This window comes from Macrobrachium rosenbergii, chromosome 13 (assembly GCF_040412425.1).
Source record: "Macrobrachium rosenbergii isolate ZJJX-2024 chromosome 13, ASM4041242v1, whole genome shotgun sequence".
NCBI lineage: Eukaryota > Metazoa > Arthropoda > Malacostraca > Decapoda > Palaemonidae > Macrobrachium > Macrobrachium rosenbergii.
The window spans coordinates 4,886,601-4,911,559 of record NC_089753.1 but is presented as its reverse complement, the minus strand read 5'-3'; the positions used below and the strand labels follow the sequence as shown (position 1 = coordinate 4,911,559).

Below are 24,959 nucleotides of genomic sequence, written 5' to 3'. Positions count from 1 at the left end.
GACCATTGAAGAGCTATGAACATCTTTTCCTAAGTAAATTCGCCAAACATGGTGTAACATTAATATTTATATGAGGATTCCTGTTCATCACCCAAAACCTATTATAAATATTCATGGAGGATTCCCGCCCATTAAGGGTTAAGGTATATTTGATGGTGGGATGCTAATTTAAGGTATCTGGAACTTTCAAGATAGACAGTTATAAGTGTTTTAAAGGGGGTATTAACTATTTGCAGATTTTAATCCATTCGTGGGAGGTTATGTATGCATCCCCAGTGAATATGGGGGTTTGCTGCACAGTACTCATCGAGATAACGGACAGTGGTATATCATACTGATGGTATATCGGGTGTGAAATGAAATGTCAATAAGGAGGGTTTTCTACCTCTGTTCAAGCACCAAGCTGTTTTTTTTTAAATTAGGCGCTCTTAGTGGGTACAACACTTGCTTACCAGCATCCCTTGCATTATTGTTATTGTTTTTTTTTATCAATTTACATTGCTTTCAACTCTGCAAATTATGCTAAAGCATTTACTGTCCTGCAGTTTACATTAATAAACAGCTGTTTGCCGATGTTAGTTACTGTACTTAACACATCAAGCATTAAGAATTACAAGCATAGTTGTCTTGTTACAAACTTGCTTATTTTCAATGTATTTCCATAAATAAAAATCAAATACATTTTTATTCATCCGTCACACAATGGAGAAGAAGGTGTTAAGAAAGTATGCAACTAACTTGAAGCAGCAGGTATTACAGCTGTGGCTACAGCGACGAACAATAAGACTCCAAAACAACTTGGAGGAAAAAAGCAAAGTCTGAAACTGACAAAATCACACTGTAACTTCATTTAATTTAATCTGTTTATACATACAGTAGTTGCAATTTTTAAACCAATATTTGATAGTTTACGAAAGAAGCGCCTATCTGAATTAAGTTTCATTCAGCAACTAAAAACAGCGATGATGTTGGTAAATGGCAATCACCTCACGATTTTAAGAATGTAAACAAAAAAAGAATGCAAATGGCACATGATAGCTCTGTTCATATTTTGTAATACAATATGACAATAATACATGCAATGTGATTGGATACAGTAAAACAACAGTTTCATTAAAATTATCATTATTCTCAGGCAGCGAGAGAGACCAAACTACAATAGACCAGCCTCTTTTCCACCAACTCATTATCCTTTCTAGTTAACAAGGTAAAAGAGAATGATATAAGTATTGTTAGTAACGTTATACTCTTGCATAAATGTACAGCCATAAACAACCGACTGAGGAACTGTTGTTGTGTTTATCACCGAATCGGATAACAACAGCACTTTTGCTTGTATTTCAACCATCGTACGGTAATACACAATTACCGTACGTTACAGTACAAATGACTTTAAGCAGAACAAGACTGATATATTTTTACACTATACCCTTATTCGGCATGGATAAAAGATCGGCAAAGAAATATACTGCCAAATTTATGCTGCAAGTTGTAGCTGAAGCTGAGAAAACAGTGTTCAAGCTGCTAATGACTTTAAATTATCGGGCAACGGCAACATGGCTGAAACTTGACTGTAATTAAAATTGGAGAGAAAGTATTCTAATCAAAACTACTTGGCATGAAAAAACACATTACTGCTATTTTTACGCCAATAAACGATAAATACTTACAGCTTGTATTATGATAAAATCAAGTGAAAATTCTGAACAGAATCTTGATTTTATACGTAGTCGCTGTCTCGCCTCATGAGTCACCACCATGGTGTGCCAGCGCTCCCATGGTGGTTGGGGACTAGTATTAAAGAAATATTTTCTAGCCTGTTCTTAGCCGGTATTGTGTCAAATGAAAACACTATGACACGGATGGAGCAGCACGGACTCAAAGATAAGAGGGCATTTTCTCATCTTCAGCGAGCTGAACCCAGTTTTTCCTACGCCAAAACTGCAAGAAGTGACTATTGCAAGACAAGCAGCTGCTGCCATCTTGCTTTCTACGATCGGGCAGGCAAAAGACCAGCTCCATTACCCTCTGCCAGCGCAAGTGATACACTCAACCCATCAGTGCTCCTACTGTTTTCAAGAGAGTAAAGGCAAGTGAAGGTAAACATCCAAACACGAAAGAAGTGCTTATTTTTAAACTCGGTTCTAAAATTGTTGTTTTAATCAGGGAACAAACGCTGTGTATGGAATCCCCAAAACTGAACTTTGTTTTTGGAGCACATGGTCGGTGTTCAGAGCACATGGCCGTGCTCCTCTCATCATCTCTGTTATTTAAGTAAAGCTTTAAAAATTGATTTTTTGATCATTCAGTTTAAAATGTGTAACTAAAGAAATGTTCCACAATTTAGTATTAATTTAGATAATCCTTTCAGATAACAATGTCCACAATAGCCTAGGCGGTAGCCTACATGAGATGGTAGCCTAACAAATTCAGTCAGAATAATGTAAATGTAGTAGATGTTGTCTGTAGCCTATATCCTAGGATTACATATCCTAAAGGTGATTTAAATAACCTGGGTTAGACAATACGCAATTTAAGGTAAGAACCTTAAAACATATTCTTTTATGGAACTAGGCAACAGCCCAGTTTCATACCCAAGTGATCCTAGAATTTGCAAACAGGAAACTAAAAATTTTCCAGTCTGTATAACCTCGGTACTTGCATATGATCTATATAATCTAGGACTAGGCAGTAGCTATATTAGTTTAAGTTAAACTTACAAAAACACCCCATTATTGGACAATCACTTTACTAGATGGTAATCTAGAACTAGATGAAAATAGTAACCTGTGCAAAATGAGATGGTAGCCTAGCCTCAAGGCATAATCTAGGACTAGGCAGTAGCTATATTAGTTTAAGTTAAACTTACAAAAACACCCCATTATTGGACAATCACTTTACTAGATGATAATCTAGAATTAGATGAAAATAGTAACTAAAAGTAAGATGAGATGGTGTATTCAGCCTCAAGGCTAAGTACTAAAGCATTTGTGTTTTATGTAATCCTTCATACCCTCAGAAATAATTCAGGCCAAGATTAGCAGTACCCCAGATTAGAGGCAAGTGATGAACTGACTATAAGAGATACTACACTGGCCTACTATACGATATAATAGAATTGAATAACCTAAGATTGGCTACAAACAAGGAGGTTGTCAACCTGGGCTAGACAGACATAGTAGCCTAATCCTTTGCTTACTTATGAGTAAAATTGCTAAGTTTATAGCCTATATATTTGTAATCTATGAAAGTCTGGATCAGCTAATACCCTAACTAGGCTAAGAAAGAATAAGCCTAGTAGTATATAAACAGTATTCTAGGGTCAATAAATATTAGTAAGGTTTTATGAAGCCTATACTCCTTACAGGTGATATAAAACTTAGAACACAGACAATGTCTAACCAGATTTATGTGGAAACCCCTCAAGGGAATGTCTGACTGTTAATTTAGAAATGAAGTATGCTGAATATCAAACAAAAATGAACCAGCTACCTAAACAAAACCCAGACAAGAAAATTAATTCTTTTGTATAGCTTATATCCTTAGGTTCTTAATTAAACCTAGAATAAGAAACGACCTAGAATAGGTTAAGCGAGAATCTTCTATGATCTCTTCTATGCTTAGATTAAAGTAGACTATACTAGAAGTATTAACTAACATTTAAAACAGTAGCTTGGTTTAGCTAAGTTAAACAAATTAGTTTATATAATAGTCCTATGGCATGATAATTTAGAATTAAAATCTCACATAAGCCATTGCAAAGGACTAACAGCTTAAGTAATGCAGCCCCATATGCCGTCAGTCGCCTAAAACCTAAAATAAATTTAAGTTAATCAAGATATTTTATAATGTATTACATTTCATTTACGGTAATCCAAATTAACTCGTAAGATGTAATATATTAATGGCACAAGGTTTTACAGTGTCTGTTCTTTTCTCAAAAACAATTTATTCTAAATTAGTTTCTAATAACAACTTGGTTCTTTCACTACAGGGCCACTCACTCATGCAGGACCCTCAGCTCATGTTCGTAGCAACTGTTCGGTTCGGCTTACAGTGGGTATGGGCCCATTCCACCTGCCACGAGCATAGTCCTTGCAAAAAACAGGACAGATCTGCTTGATTGCCAGATATGTGCGAAATTTGCAGTGTGCTCTTGGCAGCAAGTTTCAAGGACGAAACAGCTCGTTTCAGGCTGTCTCGATGGGTCCTAGGGTTCAGCAAGGGAAAGGAAGGGGGAGATAATATCTTTCCGTGAACTCTACAAGTATTATATTTAACCCATTCTCAGAGGATCCATATTTGGGCTAAACCCAGTACACAGTCCCCAGACCTCCCCAGGTAAACCCATGAGAAAATGGAGGAAGTTCCTCTTGGAGGTGATCATCATTTATATGAAATTGATATTGCTACCAAAATGTCCTTGCTGAACCCAGAAGGACCTTCAGCTTACCGGGGTAGAAACTTTCCAGAAGGAATTCAATCCCCATGCAACTTTCAGAAGCTGACTGCAGATCAAAAGGGGGATACAAGGATTCAGTTAATCGCTAAGAGAAACAATTACATATTCAGAGGGGTATAGTAGCTCACCCAGGACTTCTACTCCCTGGGCTACAGGCGGTCACATTTCGGCTGCAGATGCTCAGTCAGAATATGCAAGCTCCCCCAAGAGGGATACACAGTTTGCAGTATTTGATCAGTTCCATAAGGAAATTATGAGCAATATCAAAGATACTCTTGCCACAGAACGGCAGTACATAATGGACATTTTGCATGATTCCAAACATGAAATTAAAGAAATAAAGTCAGTGATGTACACTCCAAAGTGTAAAAGTACTGCATCCTGCAATCGAAAAGGGAGAGTGGAAACAAACTCTGATCAAACAAGATCCAGGGGTAATTATAGAGCTTCACGTCAGAACACAACAGGGGCTCCAAATTCTCCCCTGATAATGATAATAACAACTTCTTGGCGAACGTCAATGTGTATTTTCTCTCCTGATGGTACCTTTATTAACGAGAAAACCATGATTGAAGTTGTACATGTGGAGCTTAGAGACAGCAGCATTCCCAATACAGAATGGCGCCTGATTCCACTCTTTACAGACATGAGAAACTCAAAAGGAAACAGCGTTCTCTTAGTGGGAATACAGCATTAAAAGCTGATGATGCCCTTACCAGATCAAATGTAGGTGGATCTATACTCCCATTATGAATAAAACTCAACTAGCTCACCAAGTACCTCCAGCCTTCTGTCCCTTCACCTTTAAAATAATTAACCATGTGGAGACAAACTTCCAAAATTATGTAGTAACTAGGAAAATCGAGCCATTGGCAGAACTAAAACCATATCACAGTCCTCCGGTTTCAAAAATTCCACCAAGGAGGGCAACACTTCAACTCCCTTGAAAGGAAAAGCTCCCCTTGGATGTTATACCAACAATTTGGGACTCCTATGAGAAGAATCTCAGATGAGACAGCTTCATCAGAATTCCATGCTAGGACTCCTTCTCCTAGTATCTTGACCTCTTCCACTTGCTAGAAGCCACCACCAAAAGGCTTCCAGAGGACCCAGACACTTTTGTCATGTTATTAAAAGTCTTAAGGAGAACCCCAGGGGTTAATCACGATTTTTAGACTGGCGCTAAAAGCGCGAATGGAAACATTGAAGGCTCCAACAAGTCACTCTAATGTAACTGCCTTATTACACAGCCTCAATCCTTCTGTAGGGACGTGTTGGAGGAATTTGTGGTAACACTGTCAACGAAAGCAAGCACAACAACAAATTGTGCAGTGTATGCTCCTTCTGGGGAAAGGAGAAATTGGGAAACAAAAAACCCGAAATTTCCCTTTACCCAACTCAAAAAAGGCTCGTTTTGATCAAAAATCATATAAGCCTGCAATCACCTCCAAATCTTTTCCTCATAAACAGGTAGGTAGCCAGAAAGGACAACCCCCTTCAAAAGGACAGCAACAGCCACATCAGCAAGGACATCCTTTTCATAGGGTCCAAAACCATCTAAAGGAAAAGGAAAAGCAACGCCTGAATACCCATCAAAGGATATGTGAGGAAGAGGGGATATCAATAGGAATTGTTTGGTCGGGGTCGACTCCAAAGACACCACAAGGAATGGAAGTCTTCTCCTGGGACACAGCATTGTCTTAACAGACTGGGGTGGAAATGGTCCTGTCTCTCCCCTCGGGCTTTAAAGGGGTTCTTCAAGCATCAAACCCTCTCTAGAAGATTACGCAGAAGGCCCTACAAAGGTGCCAGAAACGTGGGCGATATTCGCACCAGACATCGCCTCCTCAGTGTTCCCAAAAAGGATTTCTCTGAAAGATTGATCCTGACCTATCAACACTGAACAAGTACATTCTTTGGGTTAAAAGTTCTCGGATGACCACCGCTGCCTGGGCACGCTCAGTCATCTCCAAAAAGGAGTTGGGACAGTTTCTAGATCTGAAAGATGCATACTGGCACGCCCCTATTGCTGCCCCCTTCGCTCCTTCCTAGGGTTCCGGATAGGAAAGAGACGTACAGGTTCAAAGTCATGCCCTTTGATCAAACACTGCCCTAAGAATTTTTACAAAACTAGCAACGGTAGTCGTCCAGGAAGGAAGGAAGGAAGGAATACAACTAATAGCTTACCTAGACGACTGGTTAATCTGGGGGGCCACAAGAAAAGAATGCCTAAAAAACTTAAGAGCATTGATCAACAGACTCCAGTCAAAAGGTTTTATAATAAATTGGGAAAAATCCCACCTCACACCCAGCAGACGTTTTCAGTGGTTGGGACTAGCAGACACTCTTCAGGGCCTGCCTCCCATCAAAACTCAGAACAGACAAGGAAAAGATCTCAAAAGGTTCCTAGACCAGCCTAGAGTTTCAAGACGGCAATGAACGCATGATATTCACTGCAATCCCATCAATAATAGATCCAATGACTTGCAATTGAAAAATGTGAACAAATTTTGGCTGTCGCATGCAAGACAAAAAGCTGCGAGACAGATCTCACCAAAAGAATCAAAAAGTCTGGGAGATACTTTGGCCTTGGACCCGGAAGGAATCTCTGGCAGAACAGGTCACCCTGACTCCTCCATCTGTAAGAGGATAACATACAGATGCTCATTGACAGGTTGGGGAGGAGCATTGGGAGGACTACTCAGGCAGGAGGTGGCCAGTTACTCTGGAGGAAGTGTCATATCAATTTCTGGAAACTGATGGCTGTCTTTTTGTCTCAAAATCCCAAACCTCCAGAAGAGACACACATTCTGCTGGTTCTAGACAACAAGATCAAAATGTCCTGTATCAAGAGATCGATCACATTCACCTCCTCACAACATGGTAATGCTAGCCATCCTTCGGATGGCACAAGTAAAGAAGTGGCACCTGTCTGTAATTCACCTCACAGGGTCTCTCAATGTAATAGCAGACTCTCTATCGAGGAAAACGACAGCCTCAACAGAGTGGATGTTGGACAATCACTCTTTCCAAACAACAGCCAACATGTTTCCACAACCGAAGTGGACCTGCTGCTACATACAAGAACCACAAACTCTGTGTATATGTATCTCTAACTTCTGACAATCAAGCACAGGAAGAGATGCTCTTCTACAAGACTGGAACAATTGGAGGACGATGATATCTTTTCCTCATTATTGTCCTGTAGATTTTGAAGGTTTTGAACAAACTCCCTAACCTTCAAAGGAGCAGCTACTTAATAGCCCCAAACTGGCCAAACAAGACACTGGTTCCTTTATTACTTCAACAGCAGGCAAAAGATAAATTCCACTGTCGTCTGCTGTACTATCCCAGAAAGTAAGAGGGAAAATTATTTACGCATCCTCCTTTCTGAGCCGAGACCTTCATGTATGGATTTTTTAAACATTATCTACCGTGAAAACTACTCACCCAACATTGCTAGGTACCTAGTGCAAAAGTTATGGACGTCATCTATCCGACAATACCAGTCCGTATGGAAGATATGGTTAGATTATATCCATACTGAGCTGCAGTTGAAATTTCTATAGAAACACTTTTAAATTTTATGATATATCTTTTTGAGGACAAACGCCTTGCGGTTACAACAATCATGTCACAGAAGACAGCATTATCAGAACCCTTGCTTTATGGATTCGGGATTGACTCCAGCACAGAAATTGTTACTTCCCTTCTATGGTCTTTTGCTCTACAAAGACCAGCTCCTGAAAGACCCCAATTACTTGGTCCCTGAACAAGGTACTTGGACTTCTATCTACTCCTCAGTTCAGTGGACCCATACAGTCATAACTCACAAGTTACAAAAGATTCCATCTTCCTAATTGCATTAGCATCAGGGGCTCCATATTAGTGAACTGGGCCTCTTTCGACAGGGACGATATATCACAAACTGTTGATAATCAATTACTATTGTCCCCAGCCTCAATCATTCCTGGCCAAGTATGAGGCTCCTTTAAGAAGGAAATCTCCTATTCTTATAAGGAAACTTAATTTAGCAGACAAAACATTATGCCCAGTTCAAGCACTTAAGGTTTACCTAGAGGTCATGGCAAACATCCCAGAAGGTCCGATTTTCCTACACCCTAGCACGAATAAACCACTCTCTACAAGGGCTAAGAATAATTTTAGTGTCCCAATCAAAAAAGCAAACCCACACTCCTTCCCCAGGTCACATGACATAAGGAAAGTAAGTACATCATTGGCCTTCTTCAGAAATGTCTCCTTTGAAGAAGTCTCTGAAAGTACAGGATGGGCATCAGAGACAGTGTTCTTAAAACATTACTGCTGCCATGAGCTCCGAACAAATTCGTCTAATTGCATGTCAGTAAGTGGTATGGTTAGTCCTAACCCCATGGGCACTACAGTGCAAAACCAGGGGTCTTTCTAATGGGTGGGTATGCTGACTATTGCTGGGAAAGGTGTGACAAGACTGCAACCATACCCAGCATACTTAGGTAAGTCACTACAGAACTTCACCCTTAATGCAAGTTCTTGTTTAGTTTCTCGTTTTTTGTTTCCAAAACCCCAAAAGGTTTTTTAGAATAAGGAATTGGGGCTTGAAACTTGTGGCTTGACCTCGGACCATAAATGCTTTTTCTTTTGGGTTGTTTAAGAATTTAAAATTTTAAAGAGCGGTTTTTGTCACCTGTCAATTCTCTTTTTAATGCTCCTTGAGGACGACAGCTTGATCACGCTATCAAAAACAGGTTTTGACATAGAAAACCTATTTTTGGTAGCGTCGCTGTTGAGTCCTCAAAACCCTCTCACTTCCTGACAAAAGGCATGGATTTGGGCAAGAGAACTTACACTGGACCAGCAAAAGAGTAATGGTGCTGGTCTTTTGCCTGTCCGGTCGCAAACAAGATGGGCAGACGCCGCATGCGCTATAGTCACTTCTGCAGTTTTGACATAGAAAATCTGTCTAGTCAGCTTGAAGATAAGGGAAAATGCCCTCTTATCTTTGAGTCCATTATACTCTACTTCACGTGTCATAGTGTTTTCATTACGACATTACCCAGCTACAAGACCAGGCTAGAAAAATATTTCTTGATACTAGTCTTAATACCATGGGAGCGCTTTGGCACACCATGGGGGTGATAGCTTGAGGACTCAACAGTACTCCCAAAATAGGTTTTTCTCACGCCAAACCTGTTTTTACACAAAACAAACGCCCCTAAACAGCCAACGCTGGTCTACAACGAATAAAAATAGCTAAATTAATTGCACAACGCAGATGTATTTAAGTGATATTTCGACTTAAAAACACTTTGTACAGTGTAACAAAAATAACTTTGTCTCCTTATATAAACAAAAGTATCTAGAGATTCATTTACGCCAACTAGAAGAAGAAAAGTACTCTTAAATGAGTTAATAAATAAACTACTAAACGATTTCCAAACCAAAACATTGATCACTATGATCGCAATTTGTAATACAAAAGCAATATAAGAATATATATACAACATTATTGGATACACTGAATTAAGGCACATTTTAAAAGATCCATGGAAAAGATGCATATTCGTTATGTTGATTGTATAATACAATAAGTGAATATAGAGCAGTGTAATGTAGGCTGGCTACCAAATATGTATACTGAGTGTAAATTATAGTATAAGCTAAGATAATTTTGTTTGTTATTCAATTTCTCTTTGTATTGAATTATCATAAGTCACCCTGCATGAACCTCCAGAATTAGCTGATATTACTGATTATACTACGTACGTATAGCGATACTTCATAGTGTAGCTAGGGCTACCATATATGTATACATGGTAATCGGTCACCCTAGTGCAGGCTAGCTTATATTCGAGATATGTTTTTCCAACAAACAATGGTTTTTGGAACCTAACCCCATCGCAAGTAGGATAATACCATATAAGCATTTTTAGTTTTTTTTGTGTTTGGAACTATCAAAACAGGTAATTTAAGTATTTTTAGAGGGGTTTGAGTATTTATGTTTGCTATTTGCCGGGGTACGCAACCTTGCGATTAATGGGATTTACTTTATAACAGTAAATCATAATGTACATTAATAATAACAATACAGTAATAGTGATAAAATGAAATAATACTGTAATACAGTAATATTAAATATAATACATACGACTAATAAAATACTACATATAGTACACAACACACACGCAACAGAGATACGTATACTATTAGAAGATGGGCAGTGATGCTGGGTCATTTGGCCATAAGTATCAAAATTACGAGCATACGTGTACATATGTACATACATGCACAGTATTGTGCAAAACAACATTGATATTCTGCGATACTGTACATTCTATGATGTCTTGTTTTGTTGTAAGATGATTTTAAGCACATATTACAGTGTTTTAGGATATGTAGTATGTAGAGTATATCTTAAAATACGCGACTAGTATACACTAAGTATATATTTCCCATGACTGCTATAAATATATTTTTTTATGATCTAAAAATTTTAAACTTTCAAATATTACAATACTGTAATATATTAATGTAAACACAGCAAAATTTCAACATGTACTAGTTTTGTTTTCTTAAAAGCATTTCACCCAAGCCAACAGCAAATCTCAAAGTTTGAGCAAAGAAAATCCTTCCTGGGTATACGCATCTGTGATCTAAATGATACTGACACTATTGGCTATCATCTGCAAAGCAGCTTAACACAGAAACTTATTATTCATTTTCCTTGGCGCTGGTTGTTTGGAAGATGGGTGATTCTGGGAAGGTGTCATTACACATCTCTTCCAAGTTCCTCTCGTAGCGAATCTGTGTGTCGACGCATCTTTGTGTCTCGTGTAATCGTGCCCTTAAAATGCCTCCTAAGCACCCTGCCCTTCTAAGGCTTCTGGCAAAGAGCATAAATGTAAAAAAGGTGGTAATGAAGCTTGGACAAGAAGGTAAAACTTCAATATGTTGGAGGAAGGTAGAAGCTATGACGGTGGCCCATCATTTCCACGTGAATGAAAGCACGGAAAGTGTACATCAAGAAAGATGAGGCTGAGATATGAAAGACTCTAAGTATGAGCTTCTTTGGTGGTGCAAAAGCAGTTTCATTAGTGCGGATAAGACAATCGCTGAAGGCGGAATCTGCACTCCGCATTTTGATAAAAGACTGCTGGAAACAAGACCGTGCACTGCTGACTCACACTTGTTCTGGAAAAGGATGTTGTCCAGGATATTCCTCATGAAGGACGAAACAAAAGCCTCCGGATTCAAGGCCCAGAAGGATAGGGTTACCCTTGTCATGTGTGGCAATGTGGTTGGCTTCATGCTAAAACCAGGCCTCATTTACAAGGCTGCAAATCCCAGGGCCCTCAAGAATTATACCAAGCACTTACTGCCTGTGTTTTGGATGCACAACTCCACAGCCTGGATCACCAAAGCCCTTACAGTTCACTGATTTGTCCAAAGCTTCATCTCTCAAGTTTGGCAATATCTCAGTGACTTGTGTATGGAGTTTAAGGTGCTGTTAATTATGGATAATGCTAGTGGCCACCCTGCCAATCTTTATCTCAAGGGAGTCCAGCTCGAGTTCCTCCCTGCCAACACCACCTCTCTCCTGCAGCCTACGGACCAGGGCATGATCTGTGCCTTCAAGGTACTCTACACCCAGAACTCCCTCCAGCACCTTGTGAATGCAATGGACACTGAATGTGAAGTTACGCAGAAGGAGTATTTCCGTAAATTCACGATTGCCACGTCTGTCCATCATCGAGCAATCGTTGAAGGACATGAAGAAAGAGACCCTGAACATGTGCTGGAAGAAGTTGTGGCTGGAGTGTGTTCACGATTATAAGGGCTTCTCTCCTGAAGAAATTCAACATTCGGCCATTGACAAGGTGGTCCAGTTTGCGAGGATTCTGGGTGGAGAAGGTCTGATGACATCACCAAGGATGAAGTAGGCACCCTCACTAGTGGCCACTCTGACCCCCTGATGGACCAGGATTTGGAAGAACTGACTAAGTCTGACAGTGAAGAGGAAGACACGCCAGGTTCAGGAGACAAGGAGGAGGATGAGGGCCAGTCTTAGGAATGTCTGTCCAAACTTAAGAGGACAATCAAGGAGGCGCAGGATGTGGCTAAATTATGGGATCCTTAAGTGGGAATGTGCTCCTTAAGTTTTCAATGCCCTTGATGGCATTGAGTCCTAAGCAATCAAGCCCTCATCAGTACAAAAGAAGCAGCAACTGCAGCTGCCTATTATAATTTTCTATCAAATGAATGAAGAAGGACCTCCAAAGCCTCCTCTCAAACCACTGGAAGAAGTGCCTGATGATTGAAGCAACCGATGAAGTGCCTCCCACAGCGCCTGAAGAAGAGCCTCCCCAATCGCCTAAAGAAGAGTCTCCCCAATCATCTGAAGAAGTGCCCCCAACCACCTGAAGAAGGGGAAGAGGCACCCATAGAGGAGATGTAACTCTTCTGCTTTGCTGTGCAAGTAAGCCATTATTCTCTATCATTATTCATCGGATTGCACAGCAAATTCAATACCATCCATCTATAATCAACATTCATCGCCGGTGAGTAACTATACATTTACTACACGTAATTCACATAATACAGTAAACTGGCCTCTTTATTCACTGGGAATGCGTACCACCTCCCCCCGCAAACAGCTAAAATCCGCAAATACTTAGAACCCTTCTAAAAACACTTAGTTCAAACACAGAAAAAAAATCTAAAAATGCTTTTACAGGTATTATCCTCCTTGCAATGGGGTTAGGTTCCAAAAATACCCATCGTTTGTTGGAAAAAACGTATCTCGAATACAGCCTAGCCTACACTAGGGTATTCAGTACCATGTATACATATATGGTAGGCTAGCCTACACTATAAAGTATACTCTATACATACACGGTACATTATTAATATCAGCTAATTTTGGAGGTTCATGCAGTGACTTATGATAATTCAATGCAAAGAGAAATTGAATAGTGGAAGTCTTAAAAAATATCATATGTCCATATTAAGTATTAGCAGGATCACCAGAAAGGTCCAGAACATGAAAAATTGGGGAACAAAAAAAATTTTCTTAAAAAAAAAAAAAAAAAAAAAAAAAAAAAAAAATTCACAACCCTAGTTATGTCACAAGATACGACTCCAGACTGTCAATTATAAAAGGAGGTGCTGGAAATGCGTAAGAATAACTGGGAAAGAGAAAGAGGGAAAAAACCAAGTTTTGGCAGGAGAAAGGCAGGCCTTGGTTAGTTAAAAACCGTAGTTAAATCACACCATCTTCGGCAATAACTTATGGGTTGCCTGAAACCAGCAATTTAAACAACCACCTTGATTTAGGTCTCCAATAAGAAAATAAAGAAAATATGAAAAAAAAAAATGAATCTGAACACTTACCACCTCATTGGGGGTGATCTGCACTCATCAACCTATAAAACAAAAGTCAAAATGAGTTCAAGGTGCAACAGGTCAACTTAAAGACTTAGATTGTACATAGTTTCTTTTCAATTTCCACAATACTACTTAAAAACTGACTTATTTCAGTAATAAAAAAAAAAAGCAGAAACATGGACGACAATTGATATTTTCTTATCATGAAGAGCAGAATGAAAGATGGCAAGACTTTATATTACCCTGATATCTGGCTTTCAAAGCTGGTGCTGAATTTGACAAAGCTATGGGATAACCTGAATAATTCACAAAATACCAGATGATGGACAAAGAAGGGGGAATTCAAGACCAGATGATGGACAAAGGAGGAGGAATTCAAGTTTAGTAAAGTCAACATAAGATGGCAGAGTGGTGGGAGTATAAAAATAGGGAAAGTAATTTAATTAAAATCTGACTGCACCGAACACTGTTGTACTTTCAGCCAATCAGTGCTTAAGACCGTGAAAAAGGAGAGTTGCAGTGGATAGCAAGGAGGAAGAAAGGACGTGGGAAAGGGGATAAGATAGCATAGAAAAATGTAAGAGGGCAGAAAATGGGAGAAGAACAAATTCAGATCTGTGATGGACGGGATGACACATTAACGAGAAGAAAGTCTGCAAGCGAATGAAACTGATCTGGGGAGAAGAAATCAATAAAATTCATGAGAACTGAACAAAAATATGGAATGAAGAGGAAAGGAAGAATGAAGAAAGAGCGTTACAACAGGAGTATGAGGAAGTGGACATACACAACAATACGTTCCCTGGGGAACTAAGAGAGCACATGGTCACAGCAGCAGCCCCAGAACAAGACCTAAACCATAAGAATAATGTGGATGTTTAAAGGGAAATGTGTAAAACATTTAGAAAAACTGGAGGAGACAAAAGCAGCTGGACCAGACGGCTTAAGGCCAGAACTGTACAAGGTTATAAGAACAAAGGAGAACAGTATAAATATTCTAACAGTTTACAAAGTGAAATAGAAACTAAGAGACCAAGGGAATGGAAGCAGTCAAAAGCTAATCTGTCAAGAGAAAATTCAGATAACTACTATGAAAGAATAGATGCCAATAGCCCTTGACAAACATCCAACACAAAAGGTTGGTGACATTGATTAGGGAAGACACATAGGAACATCTTAGACCACATGATGACTTCAGGAGGAGGAAGAATGGAAGACGATGGAAGACGATACTCATTCATACACAAGTATACTGTAGAAAAGACCTACAGAAGAAAACAAAGACTGACAGTAATACCGACATTCCATAAAAAAAAAAGTTAAGTACAGGCAGTCCCCGGTTTACGACGGTTCCGGCTTACGACGTTCCGAGGTTACGACGCTTTTCAAATATATTCATCAGAAATTATTTCCCGGCTTACGACGCATGTTCCGGGGTTACGACGCGTCGTACGCTGATCCGACGGAAGAAATTTGGCCCCAAAATGGCAGAATAATCATAATTTGAAGGTTTTTTTGATGTAAAACTCAATAATAATGCAGTTTACGTCGTTTTCAATTTAGTCTTCTTACCAGTGAAGCCCTTAGCCCTTCCTCCACTTCTATTTCCCTCGCTGAAGCCACCTCTTGTACAAGGTAAAGTTATCTGTTGCAAAGATTCTTCCAGTCAGTCACACTTTTTACTTCTTGTACTAAGTTCCTATTTCCATTTCTAAGTGCCAGTATTTCCATAACAACCTTGCCTTGTTAGGTCAGTGTTACATAAATGCCTGTGTTTAAATAATTGCATAAAATCGTGTGTTCAAGGCTTCTGGGCACCCTCTGTGCTCACATTGTCCTATGTATATTTTACTGCATCCTTACTGGCTTTTAATTCGTGAATCTCTCCCTTTACAGAGGGTTTGTAAGCCGTGGAAATCTCTCCTGACTGTACCTTGTGTCAATCAGTTTTCCCAGTTATAATTAACCTCTCAAGCCTTGCATCCCTAATTAGTCCATTTCATCTTCTGATATTTCATTTCATGTAAATACACGTAATTTTAAACTTACCCTAACATGTTTACTTACAAATACCTTGTGAGTAGAGCCCTCAGCTCAGATAAATTCCCCCTTTTTTCCTTGTTTTTTTTTACGATTTCCTGAATCAACAGTTGGATTTTATACAAAAATAGAGGTAACAAATTCATTCACTTAGAGTCTATAACTGGCTCATGGTAAGCATTTCCCCAAATAAAATCGTAAAAATCGCGAACGATTGCCTTAGATCTCGCAATCTGCATGTTGCAGATTAAATCCTTGTCCCCTTGCAACTTGCTGTATCAGCGACTAGCGAAGCTAAGCTGGGTGTGAACAAAGAAACGAACCTTTTTGCGTAAATTCCACATGCGCACAGTCAAGGAGTTCCACACAGTGAGTATTTTTATTTTATGTTAGGGTAGGAAGTGAATTTGTGACTGAAAATAGAAATAGGGAAATGTTAGGCAAGTGCATGCAATCCACTCATCAAGAAGAGAGAGTTAGTATCCGTTAAACAAGTTTTGATAGTCCCTGCATGAGGGCTTGCATGTTTTTCACGTGGGCAAACTAGCAAATTATGAAGCGTTGAAAATAAAAAAGGAAATGGGTGTATTTCCTCCTTGTGTTATCCAGACAATTTGTCGTCTTGGAATAGCTCTCTCTCTCTCTCCTTATCCAGACAATTTGTCGTCTCTCTCTCTCTCTCTCTCAAGTTAGGAATAGTAAAATCTCAGAAAGTGTAAAATTTGTTTGCTTCATATTTTGTTTCTACACACTCCGTACAGCACCGCATGTGATAAATTCTGTTCCATTTCAAAGCATTTCCATTCAATAACCACCCACTATTTCATTCATAAGTGTAAAGATCCTTTTTTTTTCCTCTTTGTTTATTTGTGGTTTTATCTTTTGTTTTGCTTAAAAAGTCCGCTGTGACCATATGGTCTTCATGTCGTTCTCAGGGTAATTTTGAGTAAGCTTAAGAAAAACTTTTATCTTCTAAACAAACCATAAGAGGATTAATCTGTTTGTATAAGCGGGGTCAGTCTTGGGAAAATTCCCATGCTGGTCATCGCCCTTTGGCCAGGCAACCTTGAGCTGTCAGCTGCGCAAACCCAAGTGGTTAATACCCTTTTCAGGGCACGTACGAATAAAGGCAAATTCATACACACGTGACTTAGGCAAACAGCACCTGTGCATAATAGGATTAAGTTTTGCACTTATATTAGGATTGGAGGAAAAGGCTCTTACTAGGGTTGGCAAAATACGCACATTTATCAGTGTAACTTGCAAATACAACAACTTTAACTTATCCATCTCTCGACGATGAACTTACCACTTCTAGAAAAATAAATAGAAGTGTACTTCTAAAAACAGCTGGCTTTCTAACCCACCAATTTGAATCTGTATATAAACCTTAGCCACCCCCCTCCCTCTGCCCCAGTTATCAGTGTCTCTCCATTTTTTTTTTTTTAGGTTTATGCTATACCCTTTCTTTCTATTTTTTTTTATTTTATCTTATTTATTTTGTTGGGGTTATTATCTAAGAGTGTCATCATGCCCACTGAGTTCCCAAACCTAACCCATATCGGGACTCCCCTAACAAGAAATTTTTTTATCACAGGAAAACACAAATTCTCGAGAACGGGCAAACGCTCCCCGAACCAAACCAGTTCCCTGTGAACAAATCCACACCCTACGAGGCAAAACCAATACAAGAAAATTGTCGGGAACAGACAAACATTCCCTGAACCAAGCCTTAAGATTCATGCGATAGCCGGCCAAGTCCATGCGTGAATCCGAAACCACATCCTACAAGACAAAATTAAAATATCTGTTCCCCGCGAACATATCACGTCCTATGAGGCAAACCAAAAAACCCCAACATTCACGCAATAGCCAGCCGAGTCTGTGCGTGAAATAGAATACAATTTACATCTCTCAAGATATATTAAAATTCGTTCATCAAGAACACACCAAGTCTTATTCAGACATATTAACATTTGTTCAACAAGAACAAACTAAGTCTTATTCAGACATATTAACATTTGTTCATCAAGAACATACTAAGTCTTATTCAGACATATTAAAATTCGTTCATCAAGAACAAACTAAGCCTTATTCAGACATTAAAATTCATTCATCAAGAACACACTAAGTCTTATTCAGACATATTAACATTCGTTCATCAAAAACAAACTAAGTCTTACTCAGACATACTAAAATTCGTTCATCAAGAACACATTAAGTCTTATTCAGATATAGTAACATTCATTCATCACAAACAAACTTGGGTTTTTTCAGACGCCCTGAAATTTGAGTCTTTTTCAGACATATTAATTTTCTAAAGGGTCACACCCATATAAGCGTTATCTCAAGATGTCTCCGACATCCAGAACCCAACAAAATGAAGACTTCGAATTTAATATGTCCACTGGAAAGGACATGGGACTGTCAGGACAAGCCCTGAGGGAGTGGGTCCAAGAGAGAATAGACGATGCCAAGGCAGAGAGAGACGCTGAAAGAAAGGCAAAGAAGGAAGAACAAGACAGGTTAGATAAACTTGCAATGAAAGAGCAAGATAGGCTGGACAGACTTGCAAAAGATGAACACGCAAGACAGAAGGAAGAACAAGCTGTTAATCACCTTTCAACTTTTTCTCCTCAAACATATGACTGCAGGAAACTTGTTTACACAGCCATGGGGTTGTGATGAGCCTAAAGCACCGGGGATGCAGATTAAAAGAACAGGGCAGCTGGCATGCACACCTGAGACTGAGTCATAGATGACACCAACCTCAATCTACCTGCAAGTAACCTCCTAACCCCTGACCAAAGTCATATAAGGGTCTCATCGAAGGAACAGAGAGAGACACTGCTGGACGCAAGAGAGACACACTGCTGGGCGCAAGCAAGACACATCTCTCCCTTCCATACACGCCTATTTCAGAGCCATGCCCTACCAAGTGGTCCTATCTTGTAGGGACCTTTAGTCTTCTTACCAGTGAAGCCCTTAGTCCTTCCTCCGCCACCATTTCCCTCACTGAAGCCACCTCTTGTACAAGGTAAAGTGATCTGTTGCAAAGGTTCTTCCAGTCAGTCACGCTGCTTTACTTCTCATACTAAACTTCCTATTTCCATTTCTAAGTGCCAGTATTTCCATAGCAATCTTGCCCTGTTAGGTCAGTGTTATGTAAATGTCTGTGTTTAAATAATTACATAAAATCGGGTATTCAAGGCTTCTGGGCACCCTCTGTGCTCGTCTTGTCCTATGTATATTTTACTGCATCCTTACTGGCTTTTAATTCATGAATCTCTCCCTTTACAGAGGGTTTGTTAGCCATGGAAATCTCTCCTGACTGTGCCTTATGTCAGCATCATCACACTGACGGATATACTTTCAAGTTTTCCCAGTTATAATTAACTCTCAGGCCTTGCATGCCTGATTAGTCCATTTCATCTTCTGATATTTCATTTCATGTAAATATACGTAATTTTAAACTTACACTAATGTGTTTACTTACAAATACCTTGTGAGTAGAGCCCTCAGCTCAGAAAAATTTCCCTTTTTCCTTGTTTTTTTTTTATGATTTCCTGAATGAACAGCAGTCAGATATTACACAAAAATAGAGGTAAGTAACGAAATCATTCATTTAGAGTCTATAACTGGCTCATGGTAAGAATTTCCCCAGGTAAAATCATAAAAATATAATAATATATATAGAATTATAATATGCACATTTATATATATATATATATATATATGTATATATAACATATACAGTAAACACCTCGTACTTGCGTTCTCACAATTCGCGGACTCATGTATTCGCGGATGTCTCTGTGGAACATATCTACCCATTATTCGTGGAAAATTCGCCCATTCGCGGTATTTTTCACTGAGAAATATTCACTAATTACTGTATTTTCATAAAATTTTCATGACTAAATGCACTTTTTGTGATAAAACTAAAATACTCACATATAAGCATTTTTAGAGGGTTTTTCTTGTTTAAACAATCAAAATAGGCAGTTTTAAGTGTTTTTAGAGGTGTATTAAGTATTCGCGGGGGTGCATCCCCCGCGAATACAGGGGCTTTACTGTATAAATATACACCTACATTTACATAGACACACACACATATATAGATACGGGCAGTCCCTGGTTACCGGCGATCTGGTTTTACAGCACGTTTCTAGCGACGAAAACCGGCAATTTTCGGTGCTGAAAATCGGCAATTTCCGCTTAATGTCGCCGATAATTGGGTATTGGCACTGATACATAGCTAACAGAGGTACCAATAAATGAAAAATAGCACTTTTCGGCACAGATAAGCCCTGAAAATTGCCGAAATTGCCGATTCTTGGTTATCATCACACCCTCAGAATGGAACCCCCACCGATAATCGGGGACTGCCTGTATGTATGTATGCATGTATGTATGTATGTATATATATATATATATATATATATATATATATATATATATATATATATATATATATATATATATATGGGTTATACCCACGTTTGTTGAAACTTTATTCAGTATACTAGGTAAAGTTTTTTTTTAATTTTAGGTGAATCTTACCTGATATACATATATGGATAGTAATTATGGTAATTCTGCAGGTTCAATGCAATGTATACAGTATTAGATATTATTTTTTTCCATGCATTCTGTTTTGCATAGTGTATTTGATTGTTTGTGTATTGTAATATACAGTGTATTCTCAAAATATTGTTCATCTTTCCCATATTAAGTGTTGTGTAGTGACTCTAAATGATTCTTAAAAAAAATGACAAAATAGCCATTTTACATCTGCAAAGTTTTTTTTTTTTACTGTGGTCTTTACAATCTTCAAATATCCACAAGGGCCCTAGATGTATGAATGCTGATCATTGAGATAATACTGTCTTGATTTTTAGGTTGGGCCTCTATTAACTGTTTTGTTACTTGTACTGCTGGACTAAATGGATGTTTCTTGATATCATTTGGATTCAGATGGATTTTAGTTTCATTATCTTTCATTGAAAACAGCATCTTGTTCTTTTGTTTTTAACAGGAGCTCAATTTTTCTGATGGTTTTTTTCTACGATTTGAAATTCAGCTTGAACACATTATTTTGCAGCTTAATTTTCTAATTCCTCAATGATGCTTTGGTTGATTTCAACATATCAGTACTTAACGTCATTTTTTATAATTCTGATTATTTTTTGGGGTTATGGTTCTATACATTGGTTTTTTTTTTGCTTGGTCATTAACCCCTTCTACTTTCAACCCAATTCAGCTTCTCTTCTGGACATTTCAGTTTTATCTTGATGGCAATAAAGAGATTTAGTTCTGTATTGCACATATAATGTGCACACTCTTCAGGCCTTACTTAGTGACTCTGACCACAGTTTGCAAATTTGTTCACCAAACTTTCACTTTGTTGTATAATTTGATCCACAGTATGCATATCAAGAGCTGCTATGGTATTTTTTGAAGTGTATCCATATTTTTAAAGCATTGAATTACTTATCATTCAATTTCAGATATCTGAAAAATTTATTGCTTCTGACAAAATGTATATGTACCTGTACCAACTTATGCTTGCAAAATGTGTTAAGTACTGAATACAAAGCCCAAACAAATACAACATAACCACTGCTTTTTTTTAACTTAATTACTCCAAATTCTTAAAAAATAGAGAGAGAGAGATATATAGAGACAGAGAGATTCAGTATACTAGAGAGTTTTTTTAATTTTTGAGTGAATCTTACCTGATAGAGAGAGAGAGGTACTGCAATGAGATACAGTACCCTATTAGGAAACATTCTATTCTGTTTTCCTAAGTGTATTTGATTGTTTGTGCATTGTGGCATACAGTGTACCCTGTACACAAGCACACATGCTGTAGTGAAAAAGTGAAAAAATAAAAATAGCCATTTTACATCTGCAGTTTTATGTACAGCACAATCTGCAAATATCCACAAGGTACCAATAAAAATAATGCTGATCATTGAGATAATACTGTCTTGATTTTTAGTTGGGCCCTATTAACAGTTTTGTTACTTGTACTGCTGGACTAAATGGATGTTTCTTGATATCATTTGGATTCAGATGGATTTTAGTTTCATTATGGTCATTGGCATCTTGTTCTTGTTCTTAACAGGAGCTCTTTCTGATGATTTTTTCTTATTTGAAATTCAGAAACATTATTTTGGCAATATTCTTCTAATTCCTCAATGATGCTTTGGTTGATTTCAACTTCCATTTGTGATTCTGATTATTTTTTGGGGTTATGGTTCTATACAAAGTTTTTTTTACTGTCAAAGTCTTATTTCAACTTAATCAGCTTTACACATTTGAAATATTTTTAGCATTTTTAGTTCTGGTTGCACAGGCAAGTCTGTTAAGTAACATCTGACTACAGTTTTGAAATTTGTTCACCAAATTTCACTTTGTTGTATAATTTGATCTAGGAACAAGAGATCTTATTATTTTTTTTAACTAGAAAAATTTATCATTCTTCAGAAATTTAATTTTTGCTACTGACAAAATGTATAGGTTTCTTTATTTGTCCTGCAAAATGTGTTAAGTACTGAAAAGCCAAATCATTTCAACATAATCCTGCTTTTTTTAACTTAAACTATTTTATCTTTACTTTAAGGGCATCATGTCCAATATTTTGTTGAACTGGTTCATCTTCACTATTGGGCATTATGAGTTCCCTATACACTATTCACTATTATGTTTTGGTACTTTTAACTTTTGAGTAATAAATAGATTGCATTCAAAAAAAACTAGGAGAAGATTGATGTTGGTGAGTGTTGCTTCTTAACATGCTGTCCAAAGAAGAAAGCATTTTTATTTCTATTTTTGTCTAAAAGTCATTTCAGCTCAACACAAATGTGTTTGTTCCTTCAGTCAGTTTTCAAGTACTAATAACATTTGAGTTTTGGTACTTTCTGGATTTATTGAAATATTTTTTAGCATTTTTATTGTTTCTTCACAGAAATTCAAAATGGGTCAAATTCAATGCAGTTCACCTTTTCATTTTACTAGAAAAATTTAGTCCTTCAAAATTTAATTTTTGCTACTTTTTGAGAGTCATTTGTCCTTGTGAAAATTATTATTTACAATCCTATCAAACTATTTTATCTTTACTTCAAGTGTCTTCAGTCCAATCAATTTTGTTGAACTGGTTCAGAACTGAGGATAAGGTTTAACTATTCAAATGTTTTCACTTTTAACTTTTCTGTAATAAAAGTATTCCAAAATAACATATCATGAGCAGAATTTTCCACCATCCAAATAATTTTAGTGTTCATCTTACAATCTGTTCTGATTGAAAAAAAGAAAGAAAGATAAAACAATTTCTAAAAGAAAAATGCCTGAATATAATTTGCAAGGTCAGCAGCTGAGATATAAGCTGTCAGGGCTTTGATGTCTAACATAATCAAAGCACTGGGACATTGCTACTCAGTTACCATCCTCTAAGGCTCCAATGGAAGCAACAGGTCAAGGATCATGGGGGGGAATTTACAAATGATAAACTACCTAAATATATATTATGCATGATAATAAGAATTTCTAAACGAAAAGAAAAAAATTAATTTACTTACCCACACATGCAATATGTGAATTCTTATAAAATACAGAAATTACTGACACTTGACATATCACTTACTGACTGTCACGTCCTGAAGATGAGCTTTTATGGTCTTTCTGTGAAGATCGTTTTGGTGATGGTGACCTGCCTCTTGGGGATGGTGACCGCTTAGATCTGTCTTCTGCAAAAATAAAAATTTTTTAAATTATTTGTATTTTTTCTGACATACAAGCCTTTTTCTTTACATAAGGCTTAACTTGTGAATGCAAGCTGGAAAGGCTGTTTAACTTTTAGACAAGGTCGTTAACTACTGACGGTAGGGGGAAGCCCCGCCCATTAGTCGGTCTACACTCCACTTTTCTTTTTGGCTCAGGTACCAGAATGAGGGGTGGCTGAGATGGGACATAAATTTAAAGAACTCAGGTTTGTATGTTAGGAAAAATACAAATTACTTGAAAAACTTATTTGCTCCTACACAAATACAACCCCTCATTCTTTACATAGGAGACTTACCCATTGGTGGGGGGAGTCTGGGTAAAACTGAACCAACTAGTTATTTCTCCCCACCAGAGAATATCCTCCTGGTCTGGAAGAGATGAGGAAGGAATCCTGCACCTCTAGCTTGTTGAACATATGGGATGTTGCAACTACTACATTTCTGGGTTTGAAGCAATCAATTTGCATCACTACCTTGATGAGGGCTTGGATGAACCCAATAGTGTTGGAGACAGTAAAACATGCTGATAAAACCAACAGGTTGTTTCACTGTCAATCCCTCTCTCCCTTGTCTGGGGGCCACACATCTAAACAATCAGCAAGATGAAAGACAGGGTACCCATCATGCTGACTCACCTGCATGACTCGTCCATCCAGCATGTGACGGCTTGCTACCTGGTTCTCTGTCCTACAAGAGAGAAAGGTAAAAGGGAAAAGGAAGACCAGTCACTTACACACATTCTCTCTCACTTACCAAACACTCTTGACGAGATACTGTGCTGCCCTAGGGAGAGCCGGATGAGCAACGCAACTTGTTGGGCAGCCACCACAGGACCCAAGGAAAACGTGTCCAAGGACTTGTGAGCAACATCCCGGAGGTAGAACAACGCGAATGTGGTTTGGCGAGACCACACCCCTACTCATAATGCCTGTTGAACCAACAACTTCTTCCAGAATGTGAGGGATGGGGCAATGCCCCTGACCTTGTGAGCCCTCGCCCAGACCGCAATCCTGTCTACCTCATCAGACAGAGTACACCCGCTTGATCATCTCATGAAGCCAGACAGGGATTGTGTTCTTAGATACCACTTTCTTGGTCAAGCCCGTACTAACAAAGAGGTGTTGACAACCAGGCCTGAGAAGCCAAGTTCTCTTGAGGTAGTACTGCAGCACCCTAACTGGACACAGTAGCATCTCATCTTAAACATTACCTACAAAGTCATCTACAGGAGTGATTGAATAGGACTCGAATCTGGGATCAGGGCCCGACAGATTCTAAGTCTTCACTAC

At 38.3% G+C, this 24,959-nt stretch overlaps 1 protein-coding gene across 1 annotated transcript in view; it reads right to left on the bottom strand.

The window, feature by feature from the left end:
- LOC136844863 (uncharacterized) overlaps positions 1 to 24,959 on the bottom strand; it is a 484,772-nt gene that overhangs the window by 48,097 nt on the left and 411,716 nt on the right. Inside the window, exon 17 of the mRNA XM_067114107.1 lies at positions 23,532 to 23,634. Coding sequence (XP_066970208.1) covers positions 23,532 to 23,634 — 103 coding nt within the window. The remainder of the gene's footprint in view (positions 1 to 23,531; positions 23,635 to 24,959) is intronic.